This window comes from Crocodylus siamensis, chromosome 1 (assembly GCF_052110815.1).
Source record: "Crocodylus siamensis isolate JL-2025a chromosome 1, ASM5211081v1, whole genome shotgun sequence".
Classification (NCBI taxonomy): Eukaryota; Metazoa; Chordata; order Crocodylia; family Crocodylidae; genus Crocodylus; species Crocodylus siamensis.
In genome coordinates, this window is record NC_143395.1 from 341094436 (window position 1) to 341109961 (window position 15526).

The 15526-nt window shown below is 41.7% G+C and overlaps 1 protein-coding gene across 4 annotated transcripts in view; it reads right to left on the reverse strand.

Annotated features, from left to right (window-relative positions):
- UCHL3 (ubiquitin C-terminal hydrolase L3) overlaps positions 1-15526 on the reverse strand; it is a 66411-nt gene that overhangs the window by 4940 nt on the left and 45945 nt on the right. For all 4 annotated transcript variants that reach the window (XM_090024269.1, XM_090024261.1, XM_090024277.1 and 1 more), the window contains one exon: positions 11-86. In XM_090024269.1, the coding sequence (XP_089880395.1) occupies positions 11-86 (76 nt within the window). The remainder of the gene's footprint in view (positions 1-10; positions 87-15526) is intronic.

The following is a 15526-nucleotide window of genomic DNA, read 5'->3' on the forward strand; positions in this document are numbered from 1 at the left end:
GTTTTCTTACCCAATTCATAGAGATGACCGCCTACATTCACTAATGCAATAAAGTGAAGATCTACTTTTTCATCTAAACTTGGTGCCTGTAACACAAACAAAAAACACCACAACCATCAGCACAGTACTACTGTGTCAGGGATCTCTATTTTAGTTAACATGTGACCTACACAAAGAATGGCTTGGTAAATGAGTACATATTAGACCATGAGTAAGTCTACAGAATAGCAAGAAAACAACTAAATTTTTGAAACAAACACAAAAAAAATCAAGAGAGACTTCAGGCAGATATATAAATTCTTAATTTATATATTTAGAATTATCTGAATAAAGCATCTGAAAATTAGTGTAAGGTTATATTGCTACAGAGAATCCTTGCCTTTCAAGAAACACAATGCCTCATCTACCATTAAATTAAAAAAAATATTAATGTAAACAGCAACACCTTTCCTAATAGTCATGACCTGTATATTCCACAACCACAGAATTTCTCTCTGACATGCTGCACTTAAAGATTTCAGCTTTTATTTAAAGAAACACAATTATAGGTGCACTGATATACTGACTGCATATCAGATCAGCACTGATAAAAGCTGAGGTCATTGTGGGACCCCTGGCACGGCTTTATGAGCACTCATGGTGCTCTGGTGTGGTGCCAGAGGACTAGAGGGCCACCGTGGTTCTCATCTTCAAAAAGGGGAAGAAGAAGGACCCAGGAAACTATAGGCCAGTCAGTCTTACCTCGATTCTGGGTAAGCTTTTTGAGAGAATTTTTCTGGCACATGTCCATGAGGGGCCAGCAGGGGAGGTTATCCTTAGGGACAACCAACATGGGTTCATTAGAGGCAGGACCTGTCAGACCAACCTGGTGGCCTATGACCAGGTCACCAAATCCTTAGATGCAGGGGTAGCAGTGATATAGTCTTTCTGGACTGTTTAAAGCAGGGTACCTCTTCTAGTGGGTACCACTTCTGGATGCAGAGCAGGGGGTGGGGCCGGCTGACAGCCAGCCAGATGAGGAACTGGTAGGGCGGGAAGCTCGCACGTGGCCGCCACCGCCATGTCGCCACTGGGCACTGCTTTCCCGCACCCAAGTATCCCCACTTCTCTGTCACCAGCTTCGCAGCCAGCTGGCCAACTGACCAGCCATCAGCAACACCCCCCCCCCGGCACATGGTGGTGGCGTGGGAAACTCACACACAGCGGCCACCTATATACTCAGTGCTGCCGCCACATATATGGCTGGACTGACACTGATGGCTGGCCGCATGCAAAGCCAATGGTGTGGAGAAGCGGGGATACTTGGGCACAGGAAAGCAGCACTTGGCAGTGGCATGGAGTGATGGATGGCAGCAGTGGCCCCGCCCCACTTGCCTGCGCTCAAATACTCCCACTTCTCTCTGCCACTAGCTTTGCATGCAACCTGCGACATGTGGCTGTGGCAATGAATGCATAGATGGCAGCAGAAGTGGCTGCTGCATACAAGCTCCCCATGCCGCTGCCGTGCGCTGGGGAAGGAGGTGCTGTTGGCTGGCCGGAAGCAAAGCCGGTGGTGCAGAGAAGCAGGGATACTTGAGCATGGGAAAGCAGAGTGCAATGCCCAGCAGCAGTGGCATCAAGTGATGGATGGAGGCAGCAGTCCCACCCCCTGCTTCCAGGTACCCCCCACTTCGAACCGCTGGCTTCACGTCCAGCTGGCCATCAGCAACACCCCTCTTCCCCCCTGGCTGGCTGGATGCAAAACTGGTGGCACGGAGAAGTGGGGATACTTGGGCGTGGGGAAATGTCATGCGGTGGCAACACAGTGATGGATGGCGGTGGCAGCCCTGCCCTCTGTGCTGCCACTTCCCAAGTACGCCCGCTTCTCCACATCACCGCCGCATACCCCCTTGGGCCTTCCCAACTACCCCCAGGGGTACGCGCAGCCGCAGGGAACAACCCCTGTGTTAGTACATTTTAAAGTACTGAAACTTTTTTTTTTTGGCGCTTTCCAGTAGCTTCCAGCATTACATGCAACCAAATGAGTTATCGGATAGGTACTGGCCAATATGACTGTTAATAAGTCAGTATCAGCCAAGAAAATCTTTACCGGTGCATCCCTAAGCAATTTTTCCAGTCCTGGAAGAAATGCTAGAGCAAACCAATACAGTAGTGTTCTCAAGCCTGAAGCCAGCCTGGAGAAGAAACAAAATGCCTATTTTGACTGTTTCTTAGTTCAGTCGGGAAACTCTGGAAGAAAAGATAGCGTAAGTAGGTATAATCAACGCAGACAAAAAATGTGAAGTGGGAGGAAAGCATAAACCCCTACAAATGACAAATGAAAAAAAGTGCTCCGTATGAATCATATGATTCTTTTTCAGATTTAAATAACTGTTTTTTCCATTTATCAGTAACAGCTTCAGGTAAACTTCACTCATACAACGAGAGACTGAAACTCCCTCCTCGTCAACGCCCTTTATGGGGATACACATTTAGAACTAGCCGTCTGTCTTCCGCCTTGCATTGTCCCCTTGATGGGTCACTGCAACACAAACTGGTCCACATTTCGTTGTAAGGTAGTGTCCAGACTTAAATGAGATATGTGCCTGGACCAGGAAATTGAAGAATTAGAGGGCATTGTTACAACCAGCCCCAGAGAGATATCTGCTTGATTCTCCAAATAGCCTGAAATAATAGGTCTAAGAGGAAGAAACTATCCAACATATAGATTAAAAAAAAAACTGAGAATGCAAAAGAACTAAGGGGAGGAATTGCTAAGAACCAAAAAGATTCTCTGTGTAGCAAAAGATCAGAAAATCTAAACCACTCATTTCAGACACATCTCCAATACTTGAATAGACTGAGAGGACCTATTTTCTATCATTCCTGCCATTTTGGGAACGGAAGAGAAGCCTTAATGTCACTCAAAAACCAAGAGGAGTTTAACTGCCCCTACCTCTCAGAGGGCAAAGGCATATAATGTTATACCTAATGAGCAGCAGGTCTGCAGACTCTTCCTCATGTTACTGAATGTCTAGATTGCTGGTAACAGTCAAAATATTTTGGAAAAGGAAGTGTCATACCCACTTTACATACCGGAAAACAACCTACACTAAGCAAATAAACATTTTCTGAAGTGGTCCCTAATTCTGAATACCTCAATTTCCAAACTTGAGAAAGCCTGCAGCTGGATAACTCAGAGCCACAATAAGTAGTTAAGATCAGAACTCAGACCTCCTCATCCCCCAAACAATCAAAAAGAATGCAGCTAATTAGGCACATGATGTGGCGCATAAGAACTCCCATAAAAACCAGAATGCATTATGCCTGGGCCCAAACTAGCAGATAACAACAATATTTTGGAGAATGATGAGTTTAAGCTTGTTTACTTTCTCCCCTGATTTAGACTAAAATCTTCAAAAGACTTAGGATGTGCTGACGGTTTCCAATCCAGCTCTCCTGATTGTCCTAGCTCTGGATCCATCACGAAAGTCTAGATAACCAAGGAGTACATACAAAACCCTGCCAAGTGTCCATCACAATTTAAGGAAGACTACATAGTTAAGTCTGCTTCACATCTTCCACAATAAAACTGTTTTCAGTTCCTTAGGACACTGCCAAACTAAATATTTTATACTGAAGTTTTACATGCCAGGTATCTGGCTCAGGATAACAATTTTTTTGTCAAACCCAACAAAAACCACAGCACTGTCATTTCCAATAAGTCAGCCAAAATAGGTTTTGCTCCTTACAACTATGTAATCTCAAACTCAAGCAACTATATGCTTTAGACTAGAGCGAGGCAATCCAGCATGTGCAGGGGCCTCATCATCCAGCCCAGGGCTCTCCATAGGTCCAGAAATATGGCAGCAGGAGAGCTGTGGCTGCAACAATTCCCCACTCCCTTGCTGTCGAGGTTGTATCCTACCACTGCTCCCCCACTGCCACTCTATGATGAGAGACTGAAAGCTACAGGACTCTTCAGCCTGGAAAAGCGCAGGCTCAGGGGGGACCTGGTGGCTGCCTACAAGTATATAAGGGGTGTACATCAAGATCTGGGGGAATGCCTTTTCACCAGAGTGCCCCATGGGATGACAAGGTCAAATGGTCACAAACTTCTCCAAGACCACTGCAGGCTAGACATAAGGAAGAACTTCTTTATAGTCCAAGCCCCCAAGACCTGGAACAGGCTGCCGCCAGAGGTGGTACAAGCACCTACTCTGGATTCCTTTAAGAGTCAATTGGATGTTTATCTTGCTGGGATCCTCTGACCCCAGCTGACTTCCTGCCCCTGGGGCAGGGGGCTAGACTTGATGATCTTCTGAGGTCCCTTCCAGCTCTAATGTCTATAAAATCTATGAAGTTTCCAGACCCAGGGAGGAGCTCCCACGAATCAGATGGCAGCTCTGTAAGCAGGGTCTTGCCCACATGCTGGAGCCCTACTGAACTAGAGGGCTTCAAATCTGCAATGGGAGATTGCCTTCTATCGGAGCCATTCCAGTGAAAAAGCCACACATTTGACCAAGGTTTCAGCTCCTGAAAAAGCATCGTGCCTGCTGTTAAAGAGTTTGGCAACTAAAAATCTCTAAAGATTGTATGGAACAAATTGGTCTTATAGGAGCATGTCCAGTGCAACTGACATCATTACTGGGCTACAAAGCTAAGCAGGACATCCTGATAACCAATTCACATTGCTACTAGTACCACTGTAAAGTCATGTACAGACACTGGGAACAGACATGTTCTGGTACACTCAGATTTTTCACCTGCCGGTACCCAGGCAACATGGAGGAAGAAGAGAAAACAACTAGATATGACTAATGAAATGAGAGAAGTAAGAAGGATGTTATAGGGTAAAATGTTTAAACAAGAGTTCACTTACTGAGAATGTGCATTTCCATTTTCAATATTTAATAAATAGCTACAAAACCCATTGAAAAAATTCATATTTTATCCCCCTCTAGTGGCCAGTCCCTTAAAGCAGCTCAAAGTGACAGAAATTTGTGCTGTAAATTTAAAGGCTTCAACGCTGCTGATGACTAACTTCATGGATAATGGAATGGTTCCACTAAGAGAAACTATTTCTCCTTTTTCACTTTTAAGATAAGTTTATTTTAAGAAAAAATATTTTCTTGATGACATGTACTAAATTCTTCCTAATCTGTTGTAAATTATTCATTAATATCTAAAATAAGCAGCGAGATGTATGACATAATACATATCTATCCATTTGCAGCTTACAGTAGAACCCACAATACTTGAAATACAGACACAGAAAAAGATCGTTTCAGTTCAACCAGAAAGAAAAAAAATCTTGAGCAAATAATGTGCTTCGAGTAAAAGAGCACTGTTTCTGTTTAGATTAACTCATTTTACTTTTTTTTAAGTATGTCTATTTAAAACAAAAAAGTGTTTTGAAAAAACAGAAACATCCCAGAGATACCAGAACCCAACATTTACTTTTCCATATTTCTTTTTGTTAAATTCTTTGATGAATTTGATGCAAACTCATTAATTATTTCAGTACCTCAAAACTATATTTTTGAGGAAGTTTACTATTATTTGGAAATAAAAATTTCTTGGCTTTTTTCCCCCCACATTGCAAACAGCTTACAAACAATGACAACAGACCTACAAAGGGCTGGGCAGAAGGGATACAATATGACAAAACAAATTTCACAGTATTTTCTCTAAGAATTATTGTATGGTGCTTTCTCTTGAAAGAGTTGAAGAGATAGTGTGGAAAAGTTGGAAGAAGAACATGAAAGTTTTCCTCCCTGTTGAAGTAAGATAAGAGACCCTGGTTAAAAAAAGCAGGAAGTGAGCATGATGCATATCCCTGAAGAATAAGAACCTTGAATTTCATGCAAGTGAAGGGCTAGGATATGGTCCTGCACACTGCATTAATTTGATAATGCAACATTGAATGTCAAATCCCACATGGAAAGAGATTACAGCAAGACAGGAAAATAGAAAGTCTAAGTATAGGAAGAAAAGGCTCAATCTTGAATTTAGAACTTGCCTGGCTATGGAGAATTAAAGATGACCCCTGTTTACAGGCCACAGGAACTAGAAGGAAGCTGGTATGTTAAAACAGTGAGAACAAGGAGACTGGAGACAGTGTAACTAAGTTAGCAGAAAGACTGAGCTGTTACAGTAAAAGAACAGATGGATAACTGCTCAAATGTCACATGAAGAAGGTAGTTAGTACCAAGTGTACTGATCACGTAAGTTAAAAACAGATAAGCTGACAATGGAGGGTGTAAAAAACAGCACTGGATGACCAAGCAGAGCAGGCGCAAAACCAACACTCTACTATAAAAAAGATTATGAACAGTGAAGTTGGATTTTCAAGAAAGTGAAAAGGACCCAAGTGAGATGAATGCAGATGCAGGAATTTAAGATGATGGCCATGGCAGTTAATGAGTTTTGAAGTAAAGGAAAGAAAGGAGAATGCAGCGCGTCTGTCAAACTATAATTTCCATTTTGCATTGTGTTGAACAAATATCTAGGCTATTCACAGACCAAGTTTACTGTGCTGTATTCCAGACGGGACCATGCTCCGAAAGAATCTGACACCTGGCTAAGCCAGCACCATGATTTTTGGCTCAGTTAACCATCATTTTTGGCTCAAATACTTGCTCGTGGTTTTATGGGACAATGGATTTTCTAACTTGTGGCAAATGTAACCCAAGGGTGTGGAGTTTATAAGCTGAGCAGATGACAAAAAGGACAAACCCCCATGTAAGAGCAAGGTTCTTTTCCATATATAGTGTCAACCATTGTCACATGTAAAATCTTACACAACAGAGGGAGCAAATGGACTCTGCCCAGCCTGAAATACTGACAGACATCAAGCCATGGAATTGGCAAGACCAAAGGAGGACAAGGTATGCCAAAACGTATTATGCTCAAGTAACTAACTCGCATGTGTCTATATTATTGAAGACATTTCTTTGCTAAACCCATGTTTCTTTCTCTCCTGCCTTTGTCCTCAAAGCATTAGGAAGAGGCCCAAAGCCTAGGTGTAGGGCATAAATGACTGGGAGGCCTCAAACACCAGTTCGGGGCTAAGGACTGTGGAATAGCAGTGCCCCATCTTCCAGAAAGTGATTTTAGGTAAGAGCCTGAGTCCAGGACTCGAACACAGGACACCAGTAAAAAAACCTGATTAGATAGACTCTACCATGTCCAGGACAAATCTGGAGGGTTGCAGCGGTGCAACTACACCACCCTTTGATCCCTGCTCCACCTAAACTTTAAATCCAATTGCCTGGGCAGCTCTATTCAATTGACTTCAGTGCTTACTATCATATCCCTGATCCCTACTAATTTCTCCCCACGCCACAGGTGTTGGTGACTCTCTCTCCTTTTTAATTGTCTTTGTGTTCCATTATTCATACCATCTTTTCTTCTGTAATTTTGTTGTCTGTTAGCTATTCCTGGTAATGTTTCTTTCCTGTTCTATAGCTAAAAACCTTAAGTCAAGTGTGGCATTATTAACTCAGGTGTAGAAATGACCAACAGTCAAGTATTGGAGGCACTACTGAGATGCTCAAGGCAGCTAGATTGTGTTCGATGAATCTGAATGAGAGATGTACATTTAATAATCATAATACAATATTTTTGACTATTTTCACTATTTTTGCTTAGTTTGTTGCATTTTTAACACTTATATAGCATCTAAATTAGCACACATTCCACTAGTTACATGCATTTTTGCTTTGATCTTGAACAGAATAATAATATATTGCTAGCCCCCTATTAAAGCACCTGTTGTTTTCTCTTTAACTGGAGAAAAAAATATGTATTATGTTAAACAGGATGATGTGCCACACCATCTGCTCACCCACTTCTCAATATTCTAGATCTGCCCATGACCACATTTCACAGCCTGCAAGCACTGGGTTCACAAGCAAATGTAATGACTATTCAGAAAAGTGCTGGGCCGAAATTTGAAACTATATTTTGGCACAGCAGTTAAAAGGTTCACTCTCCCAATGGGGAAAGACTAGTGCATGCTTGTGTTTAAGACTGAAGCATAAATTAAATGTAAGCAAGTGGCATGAGGAGGTCTAGGACTACCACTTAAAACAATTTCCTTGAACGAGTAATGCACTGGGGTAAAAGCATAAAAGCAAAAGAGCTAACTGAAAACCTTTGTTTATCTATGCAAATTTAGCAGTTTAGAAGGGAACCGAACAACACAGTCTAACTGCTTCTTCTAATCAACGAAAACCATCTCACTAGAAAAAAAAAAAATCAGTAGTAAGCAGAATTACCATATTACAACTTAAGTGCTAGGTAAAAAGAAAAACCACCATGGCAGACAAGTAACAAACCTTTCATAAATAGCTTACATGCCTTCATGAGGTAGGATAATTTTAATCTGTTACACAGAGAGCAAAAAGTCCACTGCAACAGAATGAAGATACAGAACTTAGTGGCAGATGAGCAATCGGTTCAAATCATGATTTCAAGTTAAATTTTGTTTGGTCAGGAATGACCAACTCAAAGGTCTCCGACCTAAATTTTCTGAGGTCCCCTTTACATGTGTAGGTGAAGCTGCAATGGGATCTAATGCACGATCCACAAAATTGTGCCTCCTGCCAGGCCACATGTGCATAGCAGGAAGCATGATTATATCCCCATGAAGCTTTATTGAGAGTGTTCCCCACAGCTGGTGTGGGCTGTGCGACTTGCAGCAGGGGTAGCAAGGAGAACAATACCCCTGCTGTGAGCATTGCTGGCTGTGGGGCTCAATGCTGTCCTTGCTGCAAGACTCGTGAGGTGTGAGACTTGCAGCAACTGCAGTGTTTCTCATGGTGCCACTGCTGCGAGCCCACCAACGTGGGCTATGAGGTTCACAGCAGGGGCGGCACGGGGGAACATTGCTGTTGATGCAAGCCCCACAACTGACAACTCTGCCACCACTGGGAGCCTTGTCAGCTGTGGTGCTGGAAGCAGGTGGTGCTCCCTTATGGCTGGGAGCCCCTCAGTTGATGAGGTAATTAGAACAAGGGTATAATTAACAGGATAATTAGAACAAGTTATTACACTTTTTTGCAGAATAACTTCATGACATGAAAAAACAAGCAATAAGCTATCAATTGGTTGAACATGTAGCTGGGTCTCAACTTCAGGTATATTTACCTGGCTAATCACACCTTAAGTGTAACATGTAGGAGGGGGACCGAGTAAAATTATAATTGGAGAATTTCAATAAAAATGCATGACAGGGTGCTTTTTTTAATGTTTTAAGCAAGCAAGATGTAACTGGACTCCTGGATTACACAGCAGACAGACCACTAAAAACTTACGTTCACAGCATAGCATACTAGTACACCATGCAAGAATTTCCTATAACCGTATCCTTGATTCCAACCTTTTCATATTCACTACAATCAACTTTTATACTGGTGTTTTAAAGCAACAGCTCCCAAACTCTACTAGTTCCCATTCTACCTTTTTGGCAAAGAATTAGATATTCCATCAGTTCATATATACCATTATGGAAAATCCTCTTCTAAAATTTTAAAATTAATCTTAAAAATCCCAAAAATATTCCCAGTCAAATATTAAGATGAGCAAAGACCAAAAATTAATTCATACTAGTGAAAACATCAAGGACAATATAACCACTTTTCTCTTAATTTGTTCAGTGGAAAGTGCCACAGTTCTCAAGTTACATGTTACAAACCAGGTAAAGCCCTGAGTATAGAACTAGGAAGTTTAATGAAGTTCTCAAACACTGCCTTATATGCAGAGAGAAATTTTTTTATACAAATTGACAGGTGTCTGGGAAAGAGAGATATATACCAATAATGATGACAAAACTCTAAACAGACAGAAGTACTTGGGAACTGAAGCGGCACTTTTCATTAAAAATCAAGACGGATTCCACATCAGGGAAGATATGTCTATTCTGGCTGAGTATTCAAGTGGTCTGTAGGTCAGATTTATTTCAGTTTACTCAGAATTCACATACATCAAATGCAAATTCAGTGCTACAAATTTAACTGATAATAAATCTTAAAAAATAAAGTTATCCCAGTTATAAGTAACAGGTCCCATCTCTCTCTCTCAAGATGTCTTTTTCACACGTTGGAAACTACAGACTCTCCTCAAAGTAGTAGATTTTATGAAAGTTCACTTTAGCATTCCATTTCTATTTCATACTTTAGAAGGGATCTGTGATATCACAACTTAAACTGCCTACTAAAATAAGTATGTATTGAACAATTAGTGCATGAATATTTAAGCATAGTGACTGAAGAGAAAAAAGAAAGATGGAGCATGTTTTTGATGAGCAGCCATGGTCTAATAGAAAATCTTCACCATCAACCACAGAACAAGCTTTAGAAAATGATATAAAGGAATAAGATATGAAATACCTAAGCCACTTTTGAATTATAGGAGACATTTCCTTATTGCTGAAATACCCAAGACCACGAAAGAAGACTGAGAACTTAAGGAAAATGAGTTCAGGATAAGACTAAAATTGTGTCTAATAAAAACATGGAAAAATGATATTATATGGCAAAGAATTATAAGCTACTAGGAAGTGGATTTAGCAGACTCAACTGAAAGACAATAAAGATGAAGTGAAGAAGTTGGATGAGGCCTATGGAAAAAACTAAGTGGAAAAACAGGAGAGCAAAGCATGAACTGATTTATGCTTCCGGTTCTTTGGGAAAAGAAATCCTAAGCAGTCTAAAAAGGCCCAATAAAAAGAGCTCCTTGAAGGCTGACATTACATGACAAAGGGCCAATCATGTCAGGAGGAGGAAAGACTGAAGATGGACTACACTTACAACAGAATGAAGCCCAACAGATGGATGGTGTATCAAGGGCCGCCAGCGACGAAGACGGATTGATGGACTGGTAGCCTTTGCAGGACCTACATGATTACGTTTGACCCAGGAGAGGGATGCAGAGCGACACAAAGGTGTAGCCTTCGTTCTGCAGGGGCTAAACGGAGGCTGCGATGAGGATGATGGTGAGGACGGCAAAGACGAAGACGACTACATAAACATTAAAAAAGAACACACTTAGCCGAATTACTGTAGCAGACAACAAAAAGGAAGCTGCAAAGTCACCCATTCCCCCTGTATTGGATACTGCACTTAACAGGCATCAAAGATGTTACATAAGTAGTGCTTAAGAGTGGATGGATTTGAACAATATGACAAAGAATGGAAATAAATATGGACTTGGTCCAAATCTGAAGGAATTCCCATCTGGTATGATATTAAAATCTGTAAAAAAACAGTGAAATTATTCACATTTATAAAATAACGTCAAGTGCAATAGATGCGCAAGATATTAGAAGGAAGTAGGTGACTTAAGTCATAGTTACTTCTTCCAAGACAAGTTAAACACACATACACACACAAAAGTACTGTCCTCACCCTTACATTCCATGAGTTTTTCCATGCAATTTAAGAAAAGAATGTGGTATAGCTCTGTGATACAAAACAAATTAAATCAATACCACAATACAAGGCAGGGTTTTCACACTCGCATATTTCTAATTTAAAGAGAGTGTAATACAAATTGAAAGTTCACTGTAGCAAAGTGTATGTAGCAAATAAGCGTTTCACTTATTCTTTTGAACTACTTAGTCACCAGCAGTATTACCACTAAGATTAAGGCTCTACTCCATTGTCTTCCATATCCTTGGAAGCAGGAGTAGTAAGTTAAACCATTCAAATAATTGCTATTAGACGAAATGACTCAGAATTAACAGAGACCCTTATGTTCAGCTGGTCTGACCTTTTGTGCAACAGAGAAGAGAAAACTTAACTACATACAATCTTATTTGAATGTACCATTTAGAAAAACATCCAAATTTGATTTTCTTTTTTTTTTCTTTTTTTTTTTTTTTTTAAAGCCAGTGATTCATCACACCACCAGTTAATTACCCTGATTGTTAAAATACTGCACCTTATTTATAGCATGAATTTGTCTGGCTCAACGTTCTGCCACTTGTTCTTGATATTCTTTTGTCAGCTATACTGAAGAACTCATTACCAGAGTTCAATTCTTGATTTAGATGCTTACATCAAGTAAGGCAAGGCTCTTTGAGTAGATGTGATATCTTTTATTAGACAAACTGAGTAGTTGGAAAGAAGTTCTTAGCAAGCTTTCGGGTATAGTCACCCTTCCTCAGGTATAGGGAGTCTCTGCTGTTCTGAGACTTCAATAAGTGTGGCAGGTGTCAGTGAGAATGTAAATAGGCAGAAGTTAAAAAGACAAAAAAGGTAAAGCATAGAGGGGAGGGGGAAAGAGAGCAGGGGGAAAAAAGGGTAAGGGAGACATTACAGTGATGAATACAAGGTAGAAGAGAGGCTGTCAGTGAAAAAGAAAATAGTTGGAAATCAGGAAAACAGGAACGAGAAGCTTAAAGTGTGAGAGGAAGTAGTGAAAATATAAATAGGTAAAAAGGAGAAACAAATGGTAAAGTAGAGGAGGGAGGAAGAAGAAAGCAGGGGAGAAAAGGCCGAAGGGAAACATTACAGAGGTAATAGCACAGGGTAAGAAAAGAGGCTCTCAATGAAGAAGGAGCCTCTCCAACTTTTTCCTCTCTCTCATGATTACATGAATCCTCTCCGGTTCCTCAGCATCTTCCCTGAACTGACACCAGAAATGTAGACAGTGCTCCACCAATGGTCACAACACTACCACCAAGCACGAGGGTAATATAACCTTTCTACTTTCAGTTTATATATCCAAAAATCCCATTAGTTTTTAGCCATAGGAAGGCACTGGAAACTCCTGGTCAGCTGACCTACCACATGAACACCCTAAAAGTTTTTTGCAGCATAACTGCTTCCCAGAATCACCATTTATTCTTTCATCTCCATTCTTTGTTCCTACTTTTAAAGCCTACATTTAATTAAAAGGAGAATTCTGTTTGGCACCCACCTTAACAAGCTATCCCTGTCTGCCTTCATTGTTTACCACTCCCTAGTCTTTGGGTCCTCTGTAAACTTTATTAGTAATGGATTTTTTCTGGGTCATTGATAAAAATGTTGAATAGCACAAGGATAAGAACCATGCAGGAATCCACTAGAACCACACCACTCAATGAATTATTCCCCATTTAGTTATGCTGAGACCAGTCAGCCAGCTCTAACTCCATATTGAGATACATGCAAGTATAAACAGAAAGTGTACGTTAAATTCAACAATAAGTGTATTTTCAATACACTCCACTAGAGTAATAAAGTTCTAGTTCCACCATTGGAAACTATTTTTCATTAAGAAGGAAGCTTCACTGAATAACAGATAGTGAAGAAAACTGGATTGGCAGTCTGTCTGGAAAGATGTAAAAATCCCTAAAGCTGCTTGAGACATTTAAAAAAACTCCAAACTCTGGTGCTTTACTTAAAACTCCATGCACTCCTGCACCGAGCCCAGCATATGCCCAAAGAGGCAGCACATTAGGTGGACCTGGCTCGCCCTACACCTGTACAGATTGAGCACTTTAGTGGGGCTTTTTTGGCACGTCTACCTAATAGCTGATTGAATCAGTTTTAGATAAAAGCACCAAAAAGCCCCACTGAAGCACCCAATCTATGCAGACACTGAAGAGCAGGGTAGAAGTAAAGCATTGCTGCTTCTGGTTAAGCGGGTTTTGTTTGTTTGTTTGTTTTTTTCCAGTCTGCAAGCAGCCTAAATGCCTTACAGACTGTATAATTGTAAATCAGGTGATCCTGGCTTGAAAGACAGATACACATCTGGGAAGAAGGAGTTATTTGCATAATAATATACACATGCTCCCTAAGAACTGAGTAGAATACAGATGAGTAGATAAGTTTATGTATTTAAGAGGTGGTTTGAGAGAAGGCTTTTCATCTAAAAATCCCTATGCTTTAGGGGTATTTGCAGATGTAAAAAACCCAACAAACAAAACATGTTTTACTTTAAACTTGGTACATTTCTGTGCCAAGCCCTGGGCATGCCCAGAAGAGGCAGCACAGTACTACAACTCAGCTTGCCCCATGGCTGTAAAAGATCAGGCGCTTTTGGGGGGGGGGGGGGGGGGGGTGTTTGCACTTTTATAATAGCTGATTGAATCAGTTCTAGCTAAGAGCCAAAAAGCCCTGCTGAAGCAAATGATCTTTACAGACACTGCAGAGCTGGGTTGAAGTAACACTCCCTTTCTTACAGTAAAGCACTTAAAAAATGTCTGCAAGCATAGGTGATTTAGTCCCCTAGCTGGCAGAAGCTATGGTAAGTTGTACTGCAAGCATAAAAGCCACTTGCAAAAAAGTCAGGAGAACACCAGCGTTTTCTGTACAAAGAAAAAGGTGCTATATTTTAGCAAGAGATGCAAAGTGAGATCCTTCTTTGATTTTTTGTTGTTGCTATGCTTGTATAAAAATCTTATTGCTGTTTTATTTACCATATAGACTGTCTATGGTAAAGGTCATTATCAGAGCAACTGGTAACTCTGCGCATGCCTTTTTGAAGAGGGGACCTCTAATTTTATGCAAGCCATATAATTTTATGTAGACTACACAAACCATATGCCTCAAGCTGGCAAGCTTCCTTGAATGGCACGACAAAACCTGTACTGAGACGGACAGTCTAAGACAGGGGAGGGCAAAATGGTGGATCTGGCCAGCAGACGGACTCCAATTCCCATGGAGACCATCTGGGCAGAAACCACACAGCCAGGGCACATGGCTAGGTAGACAGCTGTTCTGGGACTGGGATCTCGGGGCAGCGACAACATGGGGCTGAGGCAGAGCTGTGATCCACTCCCTGCATGCCCATCCATGGAATCTGCACTCATTGCAGGGGTATGCAGGCAGCAGATCACAGCCGTGTCCCAGCCCTGGCCGCCTCAAGATCCTGGGGGCTCCCCAGCTCCACCCACTTAGACTGTTCCTGGCCATCACCCCATCCTAGCTGCATGCCCTGCCCATATGGGTCCTGCTTCCAGCAGTGGGTGTGGGGTTGGTGGGCCGGGGTTGCCCGGACAGCTGGTCTGGGTCACGCAGTGATAGCCGGAAGGAGCTGCTGCCACAGGGGCTGCTGGGAAATGAACTCTGCCACAGGCCCAATCTGGCCCATGGGCCAGACTTTTGCCCACCCCGGTCTAAGGTTTAATGAGATAAAACGTTACTCAAGGGGTAAATCTTTACTGTTCTGCTGTTTATCCACTAAAAAAAAAAAAAGAGAGGAGTGTGGAGCTGAAGGGCATCTCAATAGTGAAGCCAGCCCAGTTTGTGACAAAGGATCAATAAGCTTCTTGTGACTGTTCCCACTGCTGCCCTTACTGAGCAACTGCCCCTACTACTCCTTCAGGGGCAAGTGTGAAGGGCAAACAGCCCACCACAGGCAGGAATGTGGGCTTTCCCCAATAACTTTTACTTGCCCTTACAGTCCAATGTAATGCTTACAACTTTGATGGGTTTTTCCATCAGGCCATGGTAGACCTCAACAACTCTACAGAAAAGAAGAACAAGTAGCCAGACAGACAAATGGAGGCTGGAGCACACCAGCAGCAAGTGTGGGGGCTCAGAGAAGCAGCAGA